The sequence below is a fragment of the Lepidochelys kempii genome, chromosome 15, assembly GCF_965140265.1.
Source record: "Lepidochelys kempii isolate rLepKem1 chromosome 15, rLepKem1.hap2, whole genome shotgun sequence".
Lineage (NCBI taxonomy): Eukaryota > Metazoa > Chordata > Testudines > Cheloniidae > Lepidochelys > Lepidochelys kempii.
This window is the reverse complement of record NC_133270.1, coordinates 3,668,913-3,695,379: the sequence shown is the minus strand read 5'-3', so window position 1 is coordinate 3,695,379 and position 26,467 is coordinate 3,668,913. Positions and strand designations below refer to the sequence as shown.

Sequence of the window (26,467 nt, the reverse complement as noted above, 5' to 3'; positions counted from 1 at the left end):
GGGCTCTCTCATCCTTAGCCTGCAGGTGAACTGAAACAGTGTCTGAAAGATGTGAAGGGCTGCATTCGTATAAATGGAGTGATTCCTGAAAGCTAATGTCAGCTTCTTCATTGCTGATTACTTTACCAGAAACATCCCATCCTTCTGAACCTATGGGTGCAGCCTGAATACTACTACTTTTATTTTAATCAGAGTTCAGATGATAGGTCCGTTCTAATGATTTTTGTAGTGGATATGAAAGTTTAATTATAGTTATATATCTGGCAGGCTCATTTGGACAAAGTACCTTTATAATTAGGTGTTAGTATTAGGGCTGTCGTTTTAATCGCAGTTGACTCATGTGATTAACTGAAAAAAATCGTGATTAAAAAATTAATTGCGATTAAGTGCACTGTTGAACAATAGAATACCAATTGAAATGTATTAAATATTTTGGGATGTTTTTCTACTTTTTCAAATATGTTGATTTCAATTACAACACGTACTCACTTCGTATTTTTTTATTACAAATATTTGCACTGTAAAAATAAACAAATAGTATTTTTTTAATTCACCTCATACAAGTACTGTAGTACTGTAACAAAAAAAGTGACATTTGTAAGTTGCACTTTTACGATAAACATATTGCACTACAAGTACTGTAGTGCAATATGTTTATCGTAAAAGTGCAACTTACAAATGTCACTTTTTTTGTTACATAGCTGCACTCAAAAACAAAACAACAACGCAAAACTCTAGAGCCTGTAAATCCACTCAGTTCTACTTCTTGTTCAGTCAATCACTAAGACACACAATGCTGCCCACTTATTATTTACAGTGTCACCAGAAAGTGAGAACAGGCATTTGCATGGGACTTTTGTAGCTGGCAGTGCAAGGTATTTATATCCCAGATATGCTAAACATTCATATGCCCCTTCATGCGTGGGCCACTATTCCAGAGGACATGCTTCCATGCTGATGACACTCCTTGAAAAAAAATGTTAATTAAACTTGTGACTGAACTTGTTGGTGGAGAATTGTATGTCTCTGGCTCTATTTTACCCACATTCTGCCATATGTTTCATATGTTAGTAGTCGCAGATGATGAGTCAGCACATGTTCAATTTAAGACTGCTTTCGCTCCAGATTTGACAAAATGCAAAGAAGATACCAATGTGAGATTTCTAAAGAGAGCTACCGCTCTTGATCCAAGGTTTAAGAATCTGAGGTGCCTTCCAAACTCTGAGAGGGATGAAGTGTGGAGCATGCTTTCAGAAGTCTTAAAAGAGCAACACTCCGATGCAGAAACTACAGAACCCGAACCACCAAAAAAGAAAATCAACCTTCTGTTGGTGGCATCTGACTCAGATGATGAAAATGAACTTGTGATGCTCCACACTGCTTTGGATTGTTATCGAGGAGAACCTGTTGTCCGCATGGACGCATGTCCTCTGGAATGGTGGTTGAAGCATGAAGGGATATATGAATCTTTAGAGCACTTGTCATGTAAATATCTTGCGAAGCTGGCTACTAAGAGTGCCATGTGAACATCTGTTCTCACTTTCAGGTGACGTGAACAAGAAGCGGGCAGCATTATCTCTTGCAAATGTAAACAAACTTTTCTGAGCGTTTGGCTGAACAAGGAAATAGGACTGAGTGGACTTGTAGGCTCTGAAGTTTTACATTGTTTTGAGTGCAGTTATTTTTGTACATAATTCTACATTTGTAAATTCGACTTTCATGATAGAGATTGCACTACAGTACTTGTATGAGGTGAATTTAAAAATACTATTTCTTTTTTACAGTGCAAATATTTGTAATAAAAAATAAATATAAAGTGAGCACTGTACACTTTGTATTCTGTTATAACTGAAATCAAGATATTTGAAAATGTAGAAAGCATCCAAAATATTTTAAAAAATTAATCACAATTAATCACACTGTTAAGTGATTAAATTATATTCGATTATTGTTTAACAGCCCTACTTAATGTTCTTGTAAAGTTCAGAGTCAATAAACGTGCATTTTTAGCTCTAGATGTGGCCCAATCTATACTGGTCATTTAATTTAACCTGGGAAGGAACACCATTCATCCAGTTTCTGCATTTCCCATAGTTTAGCTGAAGTTATCACAGGGTCATAGCTAGTCTGCATTTGAAAACCGATTAGCTTTTGAAGATGCAACACCATGTTGGATGTACAGCAGAAATTTTACATCTATTGGTCTTTGACAAAAAAAGAAACGAAGGTTTTAAAGAAAACGGAACAAGAGCCAGTAAAAGGTTTTGCTGGAAAAGAGTACCGCAGAGCAACCACGTGGAATGTTACAATTTTGGATTGGGCACCTCTTACGAATTATGACAATTAAGAACTTTGGACTCAAATATTCTTCAGGATTATAGTGAACTGGGATTCAGTCAGAGAAATTTTGACATTGAATTCCTAAGATCATACGATTAAACATACCATGCTGGCTCATGAGCATCTTTTTCTGGATTAGCAACAGCTGCAGCTACTGATTTCTCTGGCAAATATCACCTGATTTGTGCAACAGTAGTAAGCATATGAATGCATACCAAGTTCATATTTATCAGAAATTTAACTCTTGGAATTTGAAGAGATGCTTTTAAGGAAAAGAAACCTCCAATTCTGTGCAGTGTAGTCATTGCCAGGGCATCTTTTATTAGTTAAAATGATTTAATTAGTTAATTTAAAAGAACCAGTCAGTATAGTAAGTAATCAAGGATTCACATGTATTGATTACTTCTTGCTAGAAGAGTGCCAGTCAGTGATTCACTGTTTTGACACCTCGTAATAAGGGGAACTGGAATATAATTTTCCCCTTAGCTAATACTCTTAATGCCACTACACAAAGATCACAGTTTGAATCAAGAAAATCTAAACTTAATATTATTTAATCAGTAGCTGTTTTATTTGTCCCCTGTTTTTGACAGTACTAGATGACCTCCTGAGGTCTCTTCCAACCCTAATCTTCTATGAATAGTGCACCACTAATTTCTAGTTTTGTTATATTGATTGGCGAGGAAGTATGTTACAAATTAGTTAGAAACTTGATAAAAATTAGTTTGACATACATATTAAATTGAGAGATATAGTCTCCTTCAATATTGCAGTAACCTTCCTGACTCTCAGTGTTTGACATTTCAGAACCACTCATGAGTTCTTGTTTGGTGCCCTTGCTGAGCTTGTAGATAATGCCAGGTATGTATTTGAGATTGTGTTTGTATTGGGAGCTAATTAAGTTGCTGTGGTTTATCTAGCCTACATATTTAGGGTAAGCAGCTGAGTGACCTTCACTACCAGTAGATCTTAAGAAGAAAGATGTAATGCAGAAGCTTATAGCTGAATGGTGATGGTGCACCTGTGTCCTACATAAGATACAGGCCCTGCCCAAGAGGAGGACAGGGTCCCATCTTGAAAAACTGATAGTATAAACAGCTAGAAAACACGAAGTGTGTTGGGAGACCAAGAAGGATCAATCTTACATCCTTTTTTTCCTTAGCCTTTTGATGTGGTTTTGCATTCTTGTGCTTTGTAAAAGTGAATTTTATGGCAGTTTGAAGAATAGGAAGGGCATCTGGTGCATTGGGATAGGGAGGGGGGTTCCAGACATGAAGGGGAGCACAGACTCTGAAGAACTCTTGCTTGAGTAGAAGGTAAGTGATGTCTTTCAAAAGCTGAAAGAATCTTGAAGTTGCAGGCTTATTCCATCATGATATACAAAGATATTTTTTTTCTTCATGTACTTGTTTCTCTCATGAAATGAGTGTCTGTTACAGAATAGGTATTTGCATTGTAACCAGGTTTAATTAGTATGCAGCATCAGTGTCTTGTGGTGGAGTTTGGATCTGAACAAGGGAAGGCCAAAAATGCAATGGTACACCAAAGTCTCTTCGATTTCTTTTAGGGGTGCTGATGCTTAGCCTTAGAGAGACATGGTGTGTGAGGTAATATCTTTTATTGGATCAATTTCTGTTGAGAGACAAGCTTTCGAGCTTACACACAGCTCTTGAAGAAAAGCTTTGTGTAAGCTCGTCTCTCACCAACGGAATTTGGTCCAATAAAAGATACTACCTAACTTGCTTTTTCTCTCTAATGTCTTGGGACTGATGCGGCTACAACAACACTGCATACTTAGAGAATTACACAGTTTTTGATCCATAATGATCGCTCCTGTTGAAATTCCCACTCATACATGCAGAATCCTCTCGGGCTCCTAGAATGTTTCACCTTCATTCGCTCTTTGGACGCTGATTGTGTTTTTGTTACTTTGTAGAGATGCTGATGCCACGAGAATAGATATTTATATAGGTAAGTCAGACTTGTCTTTCCTTCGATGCCAGCAGGACTGCAAAATACACCCAGCAAATTACGGATTTACAAGTAGATAAAATGGTACTGGACACACTCCCTAAGGTCAAGTGTCCCATTAGTAATGCCTTCAAATCTATTACATTTCTAATATCAAAAAATCATTCAGAAGGAGAGGTGAGGTGTAGGAGGGTGGTGAGGGGAGCCTTGCATTGTCTTTAGATGGGTCTTGAATTGAATCTACTAGAATCCTGTACCAGAGTAAGGGAATCTTATAGAATTTAAGGCCAGAAGGGACCAATAGATCATCCAGTGTGACCTCATGTAGCACTGGGTACCAACACCACCCAGCACCCGCCCACTAACCCAACAACTGAAATGAGACCAAAGTATTACAACCCACAGGAGACCAGAGTATTATGTGATATAGGCAGAGAATAGGAGGGACCAAGATGTACCAGTGCCAGAGCCCTCTGCACTGGCAGGGAAATGATTCCTTGAGATAAACCCAGATAATCCTGGCAAGTGACCTGCACCCACATGCTGCAGAGGAAAGTGAATAACCTCCAAGCTCACTGCCAGCTCTGACGTAGGGTAGAATTCCCTCCTGACCCCACATATGGTGATCAGTTAGACCCTGAGCATGTGGGCAAGAACCAGCCAGTCAAGCACCTGAGAGAATGCGCAGTGTCACCTCTGAGCCCAGGGCCTCTCCCAAGGTCTCATTTCCAGCTCATTTCAAGGTCTCATCTCTTAATGTTGTTTGCCCCCACAATTTCTGTTTGGAGACTGTTCCAGAACCTCATCCCTCTGATGGTTAGATACCTACTTCTAATTTCCAGCCTGGATTTGTTCATGGCCAGTTTATATCCATTTGTTCTTCTGCCTATGTTGTCATTTAGCTTAAGTAGCTATTCACCCTTCCTGGTATTTATCCCCCTAATGTATTTACAGAGAGCAGAAAACCCCCTGCAGCCTTCTGTTAGCTTTACTAAACAATCCAAGCTCTGGGCCCTTCATTCCCCTGATCATCCTAGTCGCTCTTTTTTGCACCTGTTTCAGTTTCTCATTTTGGAACATAGGTGACCACAATTATACACAGCTTGATTATTTACTTCTCAGAAATTTAAGATGTAAGCTTCCTCTGCTTGCCTTGATTTAGCATGTGAGCTTAGACTACCTTTCTTTCCTGATGAAAGAGAGTAATAATTTTTCTGTAATAAAAACACCCACAATGTCATCTGCTCCTGTTTTCTCTACTAAGAGATGTTATTGATGGTGACTAACCATTTTGTAGTTGTACCACACAAAAGTCAGCTTGAAGTTTGAGTCCTACTTGCTGTACTACTCCAGTCATGAAAACTGTTTGGACGCTTTCAAATAATTTTTAATTCCCCTTCCTATTTGCGTGTAATGGTTCTGTTAATTCTTCTCTTGTTGTAGAAAGACGAGAGGACCTGAGAGGTGGCTTCATGCTATGTTTTTTGGATGATGGAGCAGGAATGGATTCAAGTAAGTGACAGGAAGTTGTATTTGCAGTGTCAGGCTGAGGAAAAATAACTTTAATCCTTACAAGTATTCTGCCAGTGTCACATCCCTATGGTTTTGGTGGGCGCAATGAGTGATGCATGTGGTATAAAAACTTAGGTCAGACAATTAAATCAGCAGTGGCACAAGACAGAAATTGAAACTGATTGTCACACGGAGTCTATACAAATCCATGTCACATCTGCAAGGGAGACTAAGAGCCACCTTTGCCTCTGCCATGGAATCAGCGAAACGGTGACGAGAATAATTAAACCACACTTCCTTCAGTCTGTCTTGGACCCAAATATGTCCTGCTGAGGAGTTCTCTGCCTGCTTTGCAGAAAAGTCTGGCTAAACTCAGGAAGCTTTTCCAGGACCAAGCAGATGGATTCTGAAGACCCTCTTTCACAAGTTTGACTCAGGCACATCACTACTGGACCTCTAAGAACTATGGGAAGTCCATGCCACCAGATAAATGAATCCTTTACTCTCATGATTAGTGACACCCACCTAGATCATCTGCTGATCCGAAGCATATGAATACCTTATCCCAGAATGGTATTGGCTGCCATAAAATTTGCAATAGTTTAACATGGGTTGCAGAAGATCTTACCAATCAAAGCCCTGTCTGTCTTCCCTTCTTTGAGTAAGGTTATTAAGAAAGTGGGGCAAAAAAGATTCCAGGAGCACCTGATATATCAATAACTTAGAAGTTTCTCAGTCATTTATTTGATTAATTGAGGTTTGTACTAACTACATAAGGGCATCTATCCCAGGCTCTGGGTACTCTTGGCAAACTATACAGTTAATAGCAGACTCAGCAGTTGATTTAGTGAGAGCACAGTTACAGCAGCAACCTATCAGCATAACTACCTCTGAAGTGCCAGCCTCAGCCTTTCCCTCAACTTCCTGTGGGCCAGGGAGACAATTTGGGTCTTACAGTGTGTCCTGAAGGTTAACACATGTTCGTCTTTTGGTCTTGGACAGAAGGCAGACATCCATCTTAATATTTTAAGACTTACCAGCAACTTTTGACACTGCCTCTCTGTATTACAGCCTTGTCGGGGTGACCTGGCAGGATGGGTGGAGTCACACTGAATTGGCTAAGTGTCATTTCTTGTGGACCTATCCGACAGGGTTATGGTGATTGGTTTCTAGTCTTCCCTGAGCGCTCTCATCTGTGGAATCTTGCAGTATTCAGACCTGTGTCTATCTTTCAGCATGTATATTGAATTACTAGAAGATATTAGAGGATGATATGGGCTTCAGTAGTAACAGTTCATGACAACGCTGTGCATCAGAGATGAATTATGTCCTTTGCCAATTGACTTGGTGCTTGAGTGAAAGTGTTGGTTCATCCTTGGTCTGGGAAGGATAAATGCGATGCTTGTAGGAAGGGGGAGGGGAGGTGCTTTGAAGAATTGGATGGAACCAGGTCTTTGCTCTTTCAGATCATCTGCCATTTAAGTTGATATGCAGCTCTTACTGACTCCTCAGCAGGCCAGAAGAGTGATTCTTTGTGATGCAGACCTAATCACAGTGATCTGTGTCTTCATTGCCTCCAGGCTGGATGACCACAATGGGTTCTGCCAGTAATGAAGGCCACATAGGAGCCATGTGGAAGCTCTACCTCGTTCATTATGCAGCACCAAACTTGAACGGAACTGCTGAAAAGAGCATGTCGCTGTGCATGCTGCACTGGATCCCCATCCAATTCCAGATCTTCCTGAAGGTCTCAGCTCTTGTATGTGATGGTTTAGGATCTAGCAATCTCAGAGATGATCTCTCTCTGATACCCGCTCAGGGCAGATGTTGCAGCCAACTGACTTCAGGATGAAACTTGCAAGGGCCTGTAGAAGGTCATCTACCAGACTTTTCTACCACCAGAAATCAGGCTGAGCCTTGTGTTCAGTGTAAAACACTTCTCTGTACAAGCCTCCCCTCCAAAAATGTGGTCTTAGAATGGCTTGGCAATGTTTGCCCTGTAGACAGACCAGAACAATCTCACTTAAACATGGAACTCAACAAAGGAAGGATGAAATATATGATGTGTTGGAACAAATGTTTGCTTTCCCTGGCTGTTCATGTGGCTCTTTGCTACAAAAGAGATGAGCATGTTAGAAATACCTTCATAACTCTCCATACTTATGGCATTGCAGCCCAGATATACTCATAGTATCTTCTAGTAGCTTCATGTACACATTGAACAGAACAGAACCCTATGGTACTCTTGTTCTCAGCTTGAGCTCTGGCTTCAAGTGCCATTGTGGGAAGGCATTGGTCTTGGAAAACCGTTCTTGAATCCAGTGAGCTTGCAACATCGTAATACCTGGCAGATGTTTGGTGAACACTTGGCTAAGGCAGTGGCAGATGCATCAAAAAAAGGGCCAAGAAATCTTGCCTCCCTTTAAACAGACAAGAGAATACAGGACATTCCAAAAGAAGAGTCTGTTCCTCTAGAGCCTGTTCTTTTCCAGGTACCATAGACAGTGTGGCAGTTCTCAAGAAAGATTAAATAAACCTGATAGGTGAGGTAGAGGTTAGGGGAGACTTCAAACCAGCTCCCTCCTCCAGAAGATGTCAAACACCTAGTTTTGACGCTCAGTGTCTGAGGCCCAAAGCCAATTTGAGGAGAGACTTCTCTTTATGGATTGGTGGGTGCAAATGTCTTTGACAGAGCAACCTCAGAGAATGAACCAATTACTCTCTATCTTAGAGCCGTGTTTAATCTTTCCTTATGGCTAGGAACATCCAAGACAGTCAAGATATGCACAGGTTTGTTACCTATCTTTTTAAAATTGAGCTATAGAAGGAGTTTCCCAAAAGAGGCTCTACTCAATTTTATTCTTAATCACTGGATGTTTAGTGGCATCTGGGTGGTGGTGGACCTCAAAGACATGAAGCAATACCTGCAGAGACAAAGGGCTAGTCTACACTGAAAACTTTTATCGACATTACTGTGTCTCAAGGATGTGAAAAATCTACACCCCTGAGAGACATAGCTATGCTGATTTAATCCTTGGTGTGGACAATGCTAGTCCAATGGAAGAATTCTTCCATCTGTCTAATTACTGCCTCTCAAGGAGGTGGAGTCACTACAGTGACGGGAGAACCCCTCTCATTGCTGTCGTGTCTACAGTGAAGCGCTACAGTGGTGCAGTTGCAGTGCTGCTGCTATGCCACTGTAGTGTTTTTTAAGTAGACATTCCATATGTAAACCCAGAACCCACTCTCCTTGCAATCTCTGAAGAAGGCATATTTACATATTCCAATCAGGGCCTCCGACAGAAAATGCTTGAGATTTGCAGGGCTCAACCCACTCATATTGCTACCTCCCTTTAAGTCTGTTCAGAAATTTTCCAGTGTATTGATACCTGCCTGGACACAAAATGGTATATATGTGTCTGTCCTTTCTCAGATAACTATTGATCTGTGCTCCTTTAAAAGAGAGAGCCTTCAGGACACCCTTGTAACTGTTCATCACTTGGTGCATCGTGGTATCTTAGTTGAGAGTTGGTCAGCCAAGAACAGGTTCTTGCAAGGGCAGGCGAGCTCCGATCTAGTATTGACAGAGGAGACCACAGATGGCAGCCTATATGGCTGGGAGCTAACTTCTAACAAGACCTGTACCAGTATTTAGAAAGCCATAACACTGATTACAAACACAACAGCTGATCCACACATTAACAGACAGTGCTCTTCTACACAAAGAAGCTCATTCCCTCGTAGTTTGGGTGGGAAAGTTGCCTGTCCTTGTGTAGCCTCTGTCAGGGGTTCTCGAACTGGGGGTCGTGACCCCTCGGGGGTTTTGAGGTTATAAGGTGGGGGGTTGTGAGCTGTCAGCTGCTACCCCCAAATCCTGCTTTGCCTCCAGCATTTATAATAGTGTTAAGTTAAAAACACTTTTTTTTTTAAATATTTATCAGGGGAGGGGGGTCACACTCAGAGGCTTGCTGTGTGAAAGGGATCATCAATACAAAAGTTTGAGAACCACTGCTCTATTTGAAGGGTAATCTCAATTTCCTGGCTAAGCTGGTAGCAAGTAGATCCTGTAGAGTGAAGCCTTCACCTATTCCTCTTCTCAACAAGAAAATATGGAGAGCCAAGGAGAGGGGCAGGTAGCTGTTTCACCCCCCCCCACCAAAAAAAAAGAAACAACTTTGTTCCCAAGAGACCCATATTTTTTGCTCACCTATAAGGTTTTAGAAGCAGCAGACATGGGTGGTCATATGCAAAATATCACCTTTAAGTCTGTCGTCTCTTCCTGCTCATGAACTAGGGTTCTCCGTAAGCTCAGGGGAGATTGGGTCTAATCATTCTCATCTCATTATGGCTGAGAAAGCTGTAGTTCTATGACATAACAGACTAGGCCATGGAACATCTAGTGTGCTTAACATACAGAAAAGCTCCTCTGGCTTATCCAGACCTCAGAGGGCTCAGATTTCAGAGGAAATGGTTACAGAAAAGAATATTCTGAATAATTTCTGTTCTTCTCAAGGAACCATTCTACCAATAGACAATATTCTCTGCATGTCTTGACATTTAAACACTGAGGCAGAAATAAGCAAACCTTAGACTAATGCATGCCTCTCAATGGGCCTGAAAATTCCTCAATAGGCATGTGTCCTGAGAATTTGTAGACCAGGCAAGATTTACTCCCATACAGTCATCCAGAAGGTTTAGAATCATTCATACTTAAGATGGTCACAGACCTCCATAATAAACTGTTATCAAACTGTTAACTTTACCAGATGCCTAGTTAAGCCATTCCATTGGTCCCTCCTGTCATCTAAGGTTATGTTCATGTCTTCCATGCTGAGGCCTTATTCAAAGAATGCTGATAGAAGCACTTGCCACACCAAAGAAGCGATACTTTAATTTTGGAATGGATCTGATTTTTTTTTTATTCGAACATCAATTTAAAGGAAGGGTTTAGACATCTAAATCCTTCATGACCACATGGCTATGGTGTTGTGTGTTGGAAGCATGTAAAGCTAAGGTTTCCCTCTGAAGGCTAATTTGTTTATCCTTCATCTTATGATTCATGAGGTTGTATCTCTTTTATGAAGAAATCGGCAAGGTGACTACATGGTCCGGAGTTGTACCTTTGCTACACTTGAAATTAGACATCCAAGTGTGTTCCAGTTTGGTCTTGGCAGGAAAGTGCTGGATGCCATAGCATCACAATGAACTCAAGCCTCTGTTGTGCCTAGTTCTTTTTTCTGTGCGTAGATACCAATGAGCCTTAGAAATACCATGGATCAATGGGTAAATTCTGGCTCCAAACTAATACCTTCCCTGTACAACTGCATTTCTGATTAAAATCCCGTTATCGGGATCAGTGGACCTGAATATGAAGAATGGGAAAAGGCGTCTATCTGAAAATTTTCCTTTCTTCAATAATTCAAGTCCACTAACTCAACCACTTGCTATGTGGTTCTAGGTACTGGGATATTTGTTCAGTGGTTCTTTGCTCTGTGCCCTGTGGACAACAAAACAACAACTAAGCTACAAATAATATAGCTAAAGTTATAGTATAAACAAGTTCTATCGTTACTGCTCACTCCAACTAGTTTGTGCTTCAGTGCCAAAGTTACAGCACTCACCCTGTGATGTGTAGGTCTGTCTGTCTCTTCCCTCAATGCTTCATGGAATCCAAAAGCCTATTGAGGATTAGTAGACAAAACAAGGAGCCTTGTTAGGTTTTTCAGACGTGATTCAAACACTCTGCCCGTTTGCTTTGGCTAATGAGGACCAATTAGTGGACTGGTAGCTGGTCCCTAGAGGTAGATCCCTGAGCAACTTCCTTTAGAATACAGTGCGGTCAGAAAGCAATGCAGCTATACCATTTATTCACCAAAAACTTGCATGAAAAGGAACATGAACATAAAGCTTAACTAAAGATATTTGTCATGCAGGCTGGAAACTTAATTTAAAAGGACAGGCAAAGAACCATACACACAGATGGGGTCTCTACTGCTATGACCACAATAAAGCATCAGTCTGTTTTCTTTGGTCACGCATTTAGAGATTTCAGGGTTCCTGGCAGGTTGTTAGGGGCAGGGAGATGAAGGCACTCTTTAGCCCCCTCTCCCAGAGGAGAGAGATCACTGCAGCTCTTAAAAGCTGCTCTGAAGTGTCTTCCCCTATTTAGTTTGACTTGACACAAGATGGAATTTCCATGAGTAATTAGACCTTTAGAGCCAGTCATATTGATCCCCTTGGCATTCCAGTCGTCTTGTCTGAACTAAGGAATTTCACATAGTCTTTGCATTTGTAGATTTTCTTCCCAATAGATTCTTTGTGATAACTCTGTTCTTCTTTGAGTGATGGTTCCTATATGTATTCCAAACACAGGTGCACATATGCGCTGGAGCTGGAAGTTTTTTTCAGCAGTGTCAGTTGGCCCGCATGTGCATTGTACATAGCCTCATGGTGCAGGCAAGGTTATATGAGACTGTGCGGGACAATGCCCCCTCAGTTCCCTCTTACCGCTGCATGGTTGGAGTTGGAATCCTTGTTCCTCCATACTCGTAGCTTGCCTGCAAACATGCTTGTTCGTTGTACAGTGTTAGTATTTCTGTCTTTTTTCTATAGTTTTAATCCTCACCACATCTGGGGCCAGGCTATTCCCCTGCTTCTCCCCGGGACTATGCCCCACGTTCGGCAGTTCAAAAACTGTTCGTCGTGCCCTTGCTCATACTCCATGAGTCATGAGTACTACCACTCCCTTTATTGCCTTGGGGAAGCCCATCTAGCTGCCCATTGCTAAATCTGCCACCCCTTCCTGCTGTGGGGCTCAACTGTTCCGCCTCCATATGTTCCTCATGGAAGAGACTCCCTGGCTGCGTGCCCAGTCTGACCAGGAACTGTCAGTTCTGATGGTGCAACACCCTTCACCAGTGGTGAGCCCCCCACCTAGCACTTCTCGCGCCTCGGATCCAAAGTTGCCGCCGGTGCCAGAGAAGTCCCAGTGGGAGTCGCAAACACTCTCATGGGCATTGTAGCAGCCCCTGTCACAGACTGCTGCCAAGCTCAGTGTTCCCTCTCCAAGCAGCGCCCGGTCAGGTGAGATATCCTGTGCAGACACATGGTGAGCTTCCCCAATCTGAGAGCAAAGCTAAAAAGAAGCGTGAGGTGTCAGTAACATCGAATGCACCACTGGCCTTATTTACCTTCTCAGGGCACCTAACCTTCGGTCTGGGCCCCTGCACCCCAGACCCAGACAGCTCAGACTCAGAAGTGGAGCCGGTATTGATGGGTTCCAACAGTCCCTACCATCACCTGCTCCTTGCTGGATGATACCCTGATTTCCCCCCACCCTCTCGCCTCCTGACAGTCATAAGTAGTATCAGGAGCTGCTGCAGAGGGTTGCTAGTAACTTGGGCATACCCCTGGAGGAGCTCCAGGACCACTACCACCACCAGTTGCTGGATATCTTCCAGTCCCAGGGACTGGCTTGCACTGTGGTGCCCATCAACGATGCTGTCCTGCGGCCAGTGTGGATGGTCTGGCACATGCCGCCTCCCATGCCCAAATGGGCAGATAGCCGGTTCTTTGTTCTGTCTTAGGAAACAGACTTTCTCTTCTTCGCCCCCCCACCCCACCCCTTTCCTTGGTGGTTCACACGGCGACCAAATGCTTGAGGCATCATATGCATGGCCAGCACACAGGGTGGCCAAACGCCTGGCCCTTCTGGGCCAGAAGGTCTACTTTTCCATGGTGTTGCGGTTTTGCATTGCTAATTACCAGGCTTTGCTAGCAAAGTATGGCTTTAACAATTATGCCAAGCTAGCAGAGAGTTCCTGGATGACTTGCCATTGGACAAATGGCAAGGCTTCCAGGCCCTTGTGTAAGAAGATCACCTGACTGACCAGATGAGCCGCCAAGATGTGGTCGATGTCGCAGATGCATCCTCCTGCTCCCTTGCGACTGGCGTAGGCATGCACAGGGAGTCGTGGCTGCCATCCTCTCGCTTCCAACAGGAGGTCAGGACCTCCCCTTTGATGAAGACAAGCTGGTCTCATCAGTCTTTGCCAAGTCCCTTCGCTCCCTGAAGGACTCAAGGGTGACGCTTTGGCCTCTAGGCATTTACATCCCAGCACCCTGGTGGAGACCAGCAATAACAACCCTCCCAGCCCCAGTCCTGTGCACCATACCAGACCACTATCTCCACTGTGAGGATGCTCCACCTTGAAGACACTGATCCCAGTGGCCCCAGACCTCTGCTCCTGCCACAGCCACCTCTTCCTTGCCTCATCAATCACATTTTTTTTTACGCACAAGTTTGACGCTGAGAGTCCCCTGCATCACCACCCTCGTCCTCCCATCTCCCCCGTTACCTTTGGGGCTGTCTTTCCCCTTTTCCCCACAACAGGAGCAAGATCACCATGGACTGTTGGGTGCTGGGGGTTGTACAGCATGGTTACTCTATCAGGTTTCTCACCTCCCGACTTCACTGGGCTCCCACAAGGGAATCCCTGCCACAAAACGAGGCAAATGCCGTCATCACCAAGGGCATGATAGAACCGGTGCTCCACCCCTTCATTAGCTAGGATTTCTACTCTCCGTATTTCTCATCCCGAAGAAGGGTGGAGGGCTCCGCCCTATACTCAATGTCCAGATTCTCAACACCTTCATCTGCAAGACAAAGTTCTATACGTTCATTTCACATTGATTATTCCCTCCCTTCTCTGAGGAGTCTGGTTCACAGCTCTCAGTATGAAAGATGCGTACTTTCATATCAACATCCACCTGGCTGACCACAAATTTTTTCGCTTCCGTGAGGGCCCTAACACTACCAGTTCAGGGCCCTCCCTTCGGCATTGCGACAGCCCCCCACGGTCCTCACAGAAGAGTTTGCAGTAGTGGCAGCACAGCTCCGGAGTCTGGGATGCTCCATGTTCCTGTATTTGGACAGCTGGCTTCTCGTCACGCCTTCCTGCACCAGGCTACATCCGCCATTCACGCTCTGCGCTCTCTCCTCGCCACTCTGTGTCTGCATTAATGAGGAGAAATCGGTGCTCATCCTGACGCAGACGATCCACTTCCTTGATGCTCCTCTCGAGTCCATGGCAGTTGGGGCCTTTCTCCTGGCAGGCCGCCTCGCCGCCTTGATGGCTGTAGCTGTGGACCTTCACCGCAACCCCCGCACCACAGTTCACCTACGTAACGATGTATACCCAATTACACATGTGCTATCTACAGCTGTAGCTCCTGTCAGTTGCCTGACGTCATGCAACCCACTTGGATGACACACTGCTTGTTCCCTGCTCGGTTTGGGCCTCCCTGATCTGGTGGATCGACTCTCCAAGGTGTTCTTCAGCACTCCCTTCACCACACCTGTCCCAGCTGTCACCTTGACCACAGATGTCTTCCTCACCGGTTGGGGCATTCTCTGAGTGAGCACATTGCCCAGGGGTTTTGGATTCAGCATGAGGCACACGAGTGCATCAATGTCCTCCAGCTTCGAGCAGTCCGCTTGGCTTGCCGCATGTTCCTGCTGCTCATCTGTGTCAGGTCAAATCCTCTGACAAGATCACGGTGGTGGCTTACATAAACAGGCATGGTGGCACCAAGTCTCTGTCTCTTTGTACAGAATCCATCCACCTCTGGAACTGGTGCATCCGCCATCATGTCACGCTGAACGCAGCATATCTCTCAGGCACGCAGAACTCCATGGCCCATGTGCTCAGCCAGCACAGATATCTCAATCACGAGTGGGAACTCCATGACCCCACTCTCCATTCACTCTGCTATGCCTGGGATACCCCTTGCTGGGATCTTTTTGCCATGTGTGAGACCCACAAATTCCTCCTTTACTGTTCCTGGGGGGCCACGGAGCCCAGCTTCCAAAGTGGTGCTCTCCTGCCTTGGGGTGGCAAACTCCACTATGCCTCTCGCCCCATTTCCCTCCTTCCCAAGGTGCTACAGAAGATCTGCCAGGACACAAGCCACAATACTGCTGATCGCTCCATTTTGGCCCGGTCAGTTGTGGTTTCCCAACCTCCTCTGGCTTTCTGCCTGATCCTGGACCTCACCCCAGACCAGGGTACTGTCCACCACCTCAATCCTGGCCCCCTTACTCTCATGGCCTGGTTTTTGGATGGGGCTTGTGTGTGGTTAACACCTGGTTGGCACCAGTGTGCCTCATCCTTACCCACAGCAGGCGGGCCTCCACCAGAGTGTGCTATATAGTGAAATAGGCCTGTTCCATCTTCTGAGCTTGGCGCCATAACCTTTCCCTGGATGCTTTCTCCATCACCTCCTTGAACCTTAGGCCTTGGGCCTTTCCCTTAGCTCTGTCCTGGTCCACCTGGCAGTCTTCCATAAGGACGAGGTCTCCTTATACCTTCAGGAGAAATTTGGTGAAGGTGGTTTCAGATTTCCACATCAGGCAGTCGATTTACCTACCAGTCTTACATCCTAAGCCACATGCCAGTCTGGGAGATAGAACTTGCACTCACTTGATGTCTGTTGCAACCTCACCTTCTACCTCGACAGGACCCGTGACTTCCGTGCTTCTCCACGCCTTTGCAGACAGATCCCGAGGTCAGGCCCTCTCCTTCTAGTGTGTCTCGAAGTGGGTCTTGGCCTGCATACGTGCATGCTCTCTAATGCCATGCCGCCCAGCTGGATTATGGCACACTTGACATGGACATAGGCGGCCACTTCCACCTCCTTGGCAGATGTATCCTGGCATAACATCTGCCAGGCAGTGACATGGCATCCTGTCCTTACCTTCATGGCCTGCTATGCCATAGCCCAGGGGGCAGTAGCAGATACAGCCGTGGGTTGTGCCTTCCTTCAGACTGCAGTACCTCTTGCATCCTTGCAACCTTCTCCACATTGATCACTGCTTGGTACTCAACTGCATTTGGAATACATATAGAGACCATCACTTGAAGAAGAGGAGGAGGTTACTTATCTGTAACTGAAGGTTCTTCAAGATGTATAGTCCCTATTTGTATTCCAATACTCACCCTCCGTCCCCTCTGTTGTGGTCCATGTTGCTCGATGGTGAGAGGGTGACTGTGGTGGGGTGTCATCCCTCACAGCTTCATATAACTTCGCCTGCGGCATGTGCAGGCCAATGGATACTGATACAACAATCTTCTGTCTCTGGTGCACGGCGCACATGCACACTCGTGTTTTGGAATACAAATAAGGACCATGCATCTCAAAGAATCCCCTGTTACAGGTAAGTAACCTCTTATCTCAGTAAAGAATTTATTGAGGATTCAGTTACCTCACAAAGGAATCATTTGCTGAGCCATTATCCCTTGGACTTACAGAAGCTTAACACTTTGCGTGTAGTTTCAAATGCTGGCTTCCCATCTCACATATAATGGAAGACCTGAATTAATGTGGTGGAAAGCAAATAAAAAAATAGTCCCCAAAACCTACAACCTCAGAATAATCATATTCTCTTATCACGTCACATCCTTTCCATTGTGATTGCACCATGTATCTAATGCTAATACAACTGTAATATTTAATACTCTTTGTTTACATATTGGAATGATACTACTTTAATACCATTTAAGCATTCTTGAGCCAATGCTCTAGAAACCTGCCAGTGAATTTACAATTGTTTTATCAGCATATCTCTGGTTAGTAGTGCTATTTTGTTAAAATGATCATTGTTTCATTAGAGGAAAGACTTGGAAATGGGTGCAAAGACTTATGTGGAGTTTTATGCTTTTGTATTTTACAAAATGTTGATGATATTGAATAATGTTTGCAGCAGAATCTTTGCTGTAGGTGTCCTGCTGGGTTCTTTTAACCTGAAGGTATTTGGAATTGTTTTGGACCTAAGAACAGAAGAAGATTTCCCTATTTTGTGAGAGAAGAACAGTATCTCTGTGGAATTCTGAAGGGTCCTGGGTCTAGTCTACACTAGAAAAGGTTTGCTTGTATAACTATATGAGCAAACCATTTTAAAGTAAATGCAGCTTCAACTAGCAGAATAGTTTATACTGTTTCACCGAATGAAGTAAGCGTTACTCGCAAAGGTTCTTTTGCCATTATAATTGAATCTGCATTATTCCTTTTGCTGGTATTAAAATATCTTTTAAAAAATCACAGCCATAACCAACCTTTTTTCTGGCCTCCAGTGTTTGGACTGTGTAATGTAATCTGTCACTGTGTAATGTAATCATGATAGTCTTGTAAAAAAACTGTGTGTGTGAGAGAGAATATATGTATAAAATATTTTTTACATACTTTTTCTGTCTGTCATTCCAGGTGATGCTGCAAGTGTGATTCAGTTTGGTAAATCGTCCAAACGATCACCAGAGTCTACTCAAATTGGGCAGTATGGGAACGGCTTGAAATCGTAGGTATAACAGAAGCCAGCCTTCTGAGATCTTGAAGTTTGGCTTATAGAGGGCCAGCAAATGTTGAGCTTCATGTTCTTCTATAAAAAGGAAACACTTAAAGTCCCATTTAAAAAGCTACCATAAGGGAGTTATGGGTGGCTTTATTTGTTAGCTTTGGATACACTCTCTGTATGTCTGTCACTTTCCTTGTAACTCTTTCTCAGGCAATGAAGTTGGTCCTAGGGCTATGACATCACAATAACTTACACTACATGGCAATATCATAATGAGGTTTGAATTGACCATTTGCTAATAGGAGGCTATGGTGGTGACCTCTAAAGATGAATCCTGTAGATACAACGTGGCTACCAGTGCTGGATTCCCAAAGACTTTTCTGGGATGATTGTGAATCTTTATTGGGAATGAAGTTCTGATTTTCTCAGAATTTGCTCTTTTGGTTTGGGGCACATACTACTGGGAGAATTCTGTGCCAAAAAAAATAAAAATTCTGCAAAAAACCTAAAAATTCAGTGCCAGAAAATTAAAAATTCTGCATGTTTTAGTTGTCAAAATAACACAATAATGCCAGTTTCAATTATTTTGGTAATTTATTTCAAAATATCTGTTAACAAGTATGTCTAACAATACAGACCAAAAAAAAAAAGATTCAGGTAAAATTTTTTTGACAAATAATATTAATACAGAACTTTGACAGGTCTCAGAGGAGCAGCCGTGTTAGTCTGTACCCGCAAAAAGAACAGGAGGACTTGTGGCACCTTAGAGACTAACCAATTTATTTGAGCATAAGCTTTCATGAGCTACAGCTCACTTTATCGGATGCATGCAGTGGAAAATACAGTGGGGAGATTTATATACACAGAGAACATGAAACAATGGGTGTTACCATACACACTGTAACGAGAGTGATCACTTTGAGTAATTCATTTAAATTACAATACAGAACTGTATTTCCTGCATTTGTCAGAAGCAGTGCAAAGACTTGGGGGTGTCGGGTAACTGAGGAGCTGAGGGAGAGGGAAGGAGCCTGGGAGTGAACCTGGAGGGTATTGGGTGTGGTTGTGAGAAGGTTTTTTTGGTGGGGTGGGAGGGATTGTTAGGGAGTTGGGAAGCCTCCCCCATGCAGACCCTAGCTGACCACAAGCCTTTCCCATTCAGTCAGACGCATCTGCCCTGTCCCTGGATCCCTCCATCCCCATGGGTCTCTGCAGCCTCCTCCCCCATCCCCAAGTGTTCCTGCAACCAACCTCCTGTGGCTCAACACTGTCACCCCACAAGCTCCTGAGCCCATGCCCAGTCTGTCTCCCCTCCCACCCCCACTAGCCTTTCTGAATCCCAGTCTGTGACACACGCACCCCCAACAGTCTTGTGTGCCACACTCTGTCCTAACCTGACTCTGCAGGCAGGGTGCTGTGATGAACTTCTTCTCCTGGGGGAATTCTGCAACACTGGGCACTCACAGAAATTTTTTTTCCCCATAGAAAATACATTTTGCCCCAGAAGTGCTGCAGTTCTGCCTTTTGCACACCAGGGGCTGTTGGGGCACGAGAACAGCTGGCTGTGTCCATGTGGCTGGCTATTCTGGGCTAGAGCAGCCTCTGGTGGGCAAAAGGTGGAAATGCAATACTTCTTGGGCAGAATGTATTTTATGCGGAGGGGCGGGGGAGGGACAACATGACAAAATTTATGCGGGACGGATGAATTCTGTGTATCCACAGATGTGCAGAATTCCCCCTGGAGTAACATACCAAAATGAAAGCTTATTTTGGGGACACCAAGACTTTAAAAGTGACTATTGGGTGTCTCAATTTTAGGTGTCAGCTGGATATCTAACATCACTAGTCGCCTCTGAAAAGTGTGGCCCGGACCACTAATTTTTCCACTTTTTTCCTCTTTTAAAGTCTGGTGAATTTGGGCAATTGGACAGGGGGAAATGTCTGACCCAGAATTTAGATTAATGGGTTTCTGTATTCCAGTAGTTCCTAGAGGCCCCAACCAGGATCAGAATCCCATTGTGCTAGGCACTGTACAAACAAAAGCAATAGTAATAGACAGTCCCTGCCCTGAAGAGCTCACAGTCTAAATAAACGAGATGGACAAAGGGTGGATAGTGCACAAAGAGAAGTGACTCACCCAGGGTTATGCAGCAGGTCATTGGTAGAACTCGGTATAGAATCCAGGTATCTTGAGTCCGGTCCAGTGCAACATCTGCCGGAGCATGCTGCCTCTCAATTGAACAGTTTTCTAATGCAAAGGCAAGTTACAGAAATTCTAGTTTTCTTCAAGTGATGGTCCTTATTTGTATTCCATATATGGGTACACAAGTGCACTGTATGTCTGAGTCCAGAGATTTTTAGTAAAAAGTGTCCACTGGTTCACACATGCAGTTACTCTCCTTGTGTTCTGAACCAAGAGTACAATGGGCGGTATGGACCAACCCTCTTCCAATTTCTTTTTACTGTCACATGACCTGAGTCAGAATCTTCTGGGTCTGCAGCTGCTTCTGTCATTTTCTTTAATCTGTACTTATATATTGTAAATAGTAGTATTTTAGTATTTTCACTATTTGTTCCCTGCCTTGGGAAAATTCTCTCCTGAAGGCAAGGACTATGCCTTGTGTCCTGGGGTTTAAGAACTGTTTCCGTGTTTCCTACCCCTGCTTCTTTTCAGTGTGTGACTAACACCAGCACTGCCTTTACTGTCTCAGTGAGGTTCACGTCTCTGCATCTGCCATTGCTTCCCTCCTCAGACTTGGGGTTGAGAGCTCAGACTGAAAAAGCCATGAGACCCCAGTTGATCTGGGCCAAGGAGCCCCCTCTGTACACTGGTCTCAATAAATTGGCAGTGCCCCTCTGAACATGAGCTCAGGAGCTGAGACTACAACTTCCAAGCCTAGAGAATGAAAGGCTTCTTATTAGAGTAAGGGGCACTGTCACAAGCATCGGTACAGATCCTCTGTAAAATATGCTCTGAAAAGATCCATCCCTGATTCTGTCCAAGTCAGGCGAGTCCGTGCACATGGATGATAAGGACTTAGGCCCAGGTAAACAGCCACTGCAGGAGAATGTGGCCCATAGGAGTATGGATCCATTGGTACCAATCTTGATGCTGATGTATAAGCCAAAGGACACATCCAGATCAGACTCTGTACCGATACCAACAGAGCCCCAAAAGGATTCAATGTCCACTATATCCAGGGAAGTCTCGGGTCTAGCGGCCCAACCACCCATACACCTAGCACCTTGAGGTGGTCTGAGACCTATGTTTCCCTGGAGTACATTTTTGCTCTCCCTGTCCTCAATCCCCTCTCCTCTTAAGTCCAACTTTATTTAGATATAGCATCACACCTGGAAGAAACCACCTCGAAGACACTGGGGTGATCTCTACCATCCACAAATCTGAGTATCCATCTGTTGGTACTGATGGTTCTGCTTGTCAGTTGGGAACCTACCTTCTGATCTGATGAGTCAGAGGCTCCAGATGAACCTCTACCCTTCATAGGGAGATGAGTCTGATCAGAAGTTCCAGTAGATCAGGGTCCTGTCTCTGCCAAGATATGACTTCCCAGTGCCATGAGGTTGGCTCCAACTGGTTGACTGCTCATGCTGGCATTACTGGAGTCATAGAATATCAGGGTTGGAAGGAACCTCAGGAGGTCATCTAGTCCAACCCCCTGCTCAAAGCAGGACCAGTCCCCAATTTTTGCCCCAGATCCCTAAATGGCCCCCTCAAGGATTGAAGTCACAACCCTGGGTTTAGCAGGCCAATGCTCAAATCACCGAGCTATCCCTCCCTCCCTGGGACCCTTACTCTCTAGGCACCTCAGATCTGTGCATGAACCTTATCTACCCTCTCTTGGCTGACACCAACTGGCTTCATCAGAGTGTGAAGAGGAGGAAGTTGCGCCAGATTCAGGAGTTTCAGTGGCCATTTCATTGTCCTTGCCAAATGAAGTAGTCACCCCATCTTCACCAGCTCTGCCTGATGATCACAGGCAATATCATGAACTCTTACAAAGAGTGGCATCTGAGCTCCAGATCCAGCTCAAGGAGGTTCCAAGAGCCTCAGAATAGACTATTGAACATTTTACAACCCTTGAGTCCCAGTCGAGTGACCCTCCCAGTCAGTGAGGCCAGAGTAGTGTGATGAACTCCTGCCTTGTGCATACCCTCCCCAAAAAGGGTTGAGAAGTGCTACTTCATTCCACCAAGGAGTGACGTTTTGAATGATGGTTCCTATTGGATTCCACTCAAGGTTATGTGTCTGGAACCTGAGAATTTAAAAGTAGTAGTTCTGTTGGTCCGCACATGTGCCCTTGCTCCACCTCATGGCTTCATCCGAGGCAACAAAGGATTGGGCAGGCTGACTGTGCCCTCAGTTCTTTCTCACCACCACATGATCCGAGTCAAAGCTGCTGCTGTCCTCTCACCTTTCTCTGATGCACTTAAAAAAAAAACAAAAAACCACCACCTGTTTTTAGAATTATACATAGTTTTGGTTGCTTTTTTTTTTCAGTAGTTTTAGTCTTTGTGTTAGTTTTCAGGATTAAGACACTTGGGGACTCCATTTCTCTGGTTCCCCACCCCTCAGCATCCATGCCTGGATTATGCTGACAACATCGGGATTCAAGATCTGCTCCTCCTGTCCACATTTGTTCTTGGTCAGTGATGAGCAATGTTGCCTGTACTGCTTGGGAGAAGCCCACATTTGATCTAGGTGCAGTATCTGCTTGTCCTTCCCAAACTGTACCTGGGAAGACTAGGCTCTCCACCTCAAGAAGCACCTCATAGAGGTTATCATGAGGCTGCCGTCAGATCCAGGCTGGAAGCGTCAGTCTCTTCGCGCCCCGCCCCATACATCAGCCTGAGAAGCCCAGGAGCGTGCCTCCTGCCATGGAGATTGTCTGGTTCTGCTGGTACCAGTATTACGGACCCTATGCTGGGGCCCGGTAGGGGGGCAAGGAAGCATGGCCGTAAGTCTCCCTCCAGGCTCAAGAAGGATGATGCATCTTCTATGAGTTCTAGCCACAGAGAAACAGGTCATAAGCACGATAAGAAGTTTAACAAACTGCCAGATCCACCCGTTATGTGCCCAGGGAAGTGCAGAATACTATAGAGGACCTTCCTTTCAGTCCCTCGTGGATTCCAGAGCCACTTTATGGTCCCCAAGGTATCTACACCCAAAGTACAAGTTCTTCCCTCAGGCACCTGCATGTTGGTTCAGAGCTCCTCATTTCTTCCATCAATGGCCCTGTGAACCTCCTCACAAGCAGCAGAAGACTCAAAGAGCTCGTCCTTCAGGTCTGTCATCACAGTATTCAACATTACATGCTCAGCCTTTGCTGAAGAAATATTTCTGAGTGCACCTAGAGAGCTGCCAACCACCTTGTCTCCTGCCTTACACCTGACCCACACCCTTTAGGGGGGTGTCTAGTACTCTTTTTACCAGATTGGAGTATAACAATGGACAAGTGCATCCTGGATGTCGTTTGACATGGCTATGCAATCAAGTTCACAACGCTTCCTCATCACCTGCCCTGATCCTGCCTCAGGGACCACTCCCATGACAGTATCCTCACCCTAGAGGTGGACTCCCTACTGAAAAGGGGAGTGATAGAAGCAGTTCCTCCGACCTATCGGCGCAGGATTTTACTCCATTTATTTCTTTGTACCCAAGCAGAAGGGTAGGTGGAGACCAGTCTTAGACCTCCATCTCAGTCGGGTCATATGCAAAACAAGAAGTTTTGCATGGTCACCTTAGCAGTCGTCATCCCTTCGCTAGAAAAAGAAATGTGGTTTACAGCTCTTGATATGCAGGACACCTATTTTTACATAGACATCCATCCAACCCACAAGAGGTTCTTAAAGTTCACAGTTGGCCTTTGGCACTTCCAATACAGGGTCCTACCATTTGGACTCACCATGGCTCCATGAGTCTTTACCAAAGTTTTGTCTGTACTATCAGCACACCTCTGGCATAAGGGGGTCCTTATATTCCTGTATCTTGGTAACTGGCTCTTAGCAGAATGATCCACAAGGGAGGCTCGAACCTCGACCTCCATGTTGCTTATACTTCTCTCTCTTCCCTGGGGGTGAATGTAAACATTGAAAAATCAATTTTGGACCCCAACAGTTCCTAGAATTCATTGGGGCATCTATTGATGTAGTTTTGGCACAAGCCTGCCTACTGAGGGACAGATTTCAGATGCTGCAGGAGCTGATTGCCAAGTGGTCATCAGTCCTTTTGTTCCAGTCAGTACTTGCCTTTCTTTCCATGGCCATATGGTGGCCTCACATATATCACTGCCTTCGCCCATCTGTACCTTCACCTGTGGCTCCAGAAGGTCTATTCTCCCACGTGACGTACCATGGACCTTCTGCTGACAGCTTCCCCCAGATGTACTATCCTCCTTCCAATGGTGGACAGACTCTCTCGTCAGGTCTGCAAGAGATGCCCTTCCTTCCATCCTTCCCGGCCATGAAGATCATCGTAGATGCATCACTTGCCAGATGGGGTGCCCATATGAGCGAGCACATGACGCAGGGGACTTGGACCACTTGGGGATCCAGAGTGCATATCAACAGTCTGGAGCTTTGAACGGTACAGAGGGTGTCATGTATTTCTCCCATCGGTTTGCTCCCATCATATTCTCATTATGTTGGACAATAATACTATTCATCGGAATGCATCCGATTATTTGAGCAAGCTTTCATGAGCTACAGCTCACTTCAATTCATTAGTCTCTAGGGTGTCACAAGTCCTACTTTTCTTTTTGCGGATACCGACTAACACGGCTGCTACTCTGAAAATAACACTACAGTTTATTATGCCAACAAATGGGCATGTGGTCACTGGCGCTTTGTGCAGAAGTGCTCTGGTTGTGCAATTGGTGCATTGCCAACAAGATCTTGTTGTTGGCGGCCTATCTTCCAGGGACTCAGAACATGATTGTTGGCTCTCTCAGCAGGAAATTGGTGACTGACCATGAATGGCATGACACCGTAGGTCAGCGACATTTTCAACCAGACCAGATCTGACTAGGGATCTCTTTGCCTTCTATGGCAATAGCAAATCATCACATACTGCTCCAGAGGGGATCTTGGCACGCATTCCCAAGGCGAAGCCCTTGTCATCCGCTGGTCAGACCAGATCAATTACACCTTCCCCCCCTCAACCCCTGCTTTCGCGTTTCTTCTGCAAGATCAGGAGGGAGAGAGCCAGAGTTACTCTGATAACCCCATTCTGATCTTGCCAGTTCTGGTTTCCCCACCTTCTCTGCATGTGAGCATCTCCCCCATGAGACCATTACCAATTCAGACTCCTCCTGTTCAGACTAGCTATGGCACCTACCGTCTTGCAAAAGTCTTTTTCAGTGGTGGCGACCTGGATGAGAAGAAACAGCTTTATTGTCTTTCCAGATTTCAGCGACTGGCTACTGATGGGCAGATCCAGCATGGAGATCCAGTCAGCAACCCCATTTCTAGTCTATTATCTCTCCTGGGAATCTGTATCAGCGAAGAAAAGTCAACTTTGATTCCCACAAGGACCACATATTTCATAGAAACTATTCTGGACTTGACTACAGCAAGAGTCTACCTCTCCTGATGGAGAGATTCCGCACCAAGAGCAATATGATAAAATAGGTCTGTATCAAACCTCAGACTCCAGTCAGTGTCTGCCCTTCCCTTCTAGGCCATGTGGCCTCATGCACTCACGTAACACCATTTTCCAGGCTCCACCTCCACTGTCTACAAACCTGACTTCAGTCCGTCTACTTACCAGACGACAGGGCTGGGGCTTTGAGCAGGAGATTGGACTAGATGACCTCCTGAGGTCCCTTCCAACCCTTATATTCTATGTTTCTATGACAGTGCCAGAATAACAATCCCGGCCAAGATGATGGCTTCTCCTGCCTGGTGGGCAAACCCAGAAAAAGTTTGTGAGGGTTCTTTTTCTCACACCCTTACCCGAGGTGACTGTTGTCATGGATGCTTCCCTCTTATGTTGGGGAGCCCACATTGACAATCACATTGCACAAGGCACCTGGACCCCTTGAGAAGCCAACATGCATATCACCAACCTACTGGAATAAAGTCCACCTCGCAGCAGTGAGCGCCTTTCATCCTGTGTTTGAAGATCATACGATCTTCACTCCTCCAAAGACAATTAGATTTCTGATTGGACTAATTAGAATTTTCCCACCAGTGGTTAAACCAACATTACAATGGGATCTTAATCTAATACTTTCAGTATTTACCACATCTCCTTTTGAACAAATAGCCACTTGTTCC

The 26,467-nt window shown here is 44.8% G+C and overlaps 1 protein-coding gene across 4 annotated transcripts in view; it reads left to right on the top strand.

Moving 5' to 3' along the window:
* The window catches only part of MORC2 (MORC family CW-type zinc finger 2), a 113,244-nt gene that overhangs the window by 6,204 nt on the left and 80,573 nt on the right, over positions 1–26,467 (top strand). For all 4 annotated transcript variants that reach the window (XM_073313587.1, XM_073313586.1, XM_073313588.1 and 1 more), the window contains exons 2-5: positions 3,148–3,201; positions 4,277–4,311; positions 5,755–5,823; positions 18,085–18,175. In XM_073313587.1, the coding sequence (XP_073169688.1) occupies positions 3,148–3,201; positions 4,277–4,311; positions 5,755–5,823; positions 18,085–18,175 (249 nt within the window). The remainder of the gene's footprint in view (positions 1–3,147; positions 3,202–4,276; positions 4,312–5,754; positions 5,824–18,084; positions 18,176–26,467) is intronic.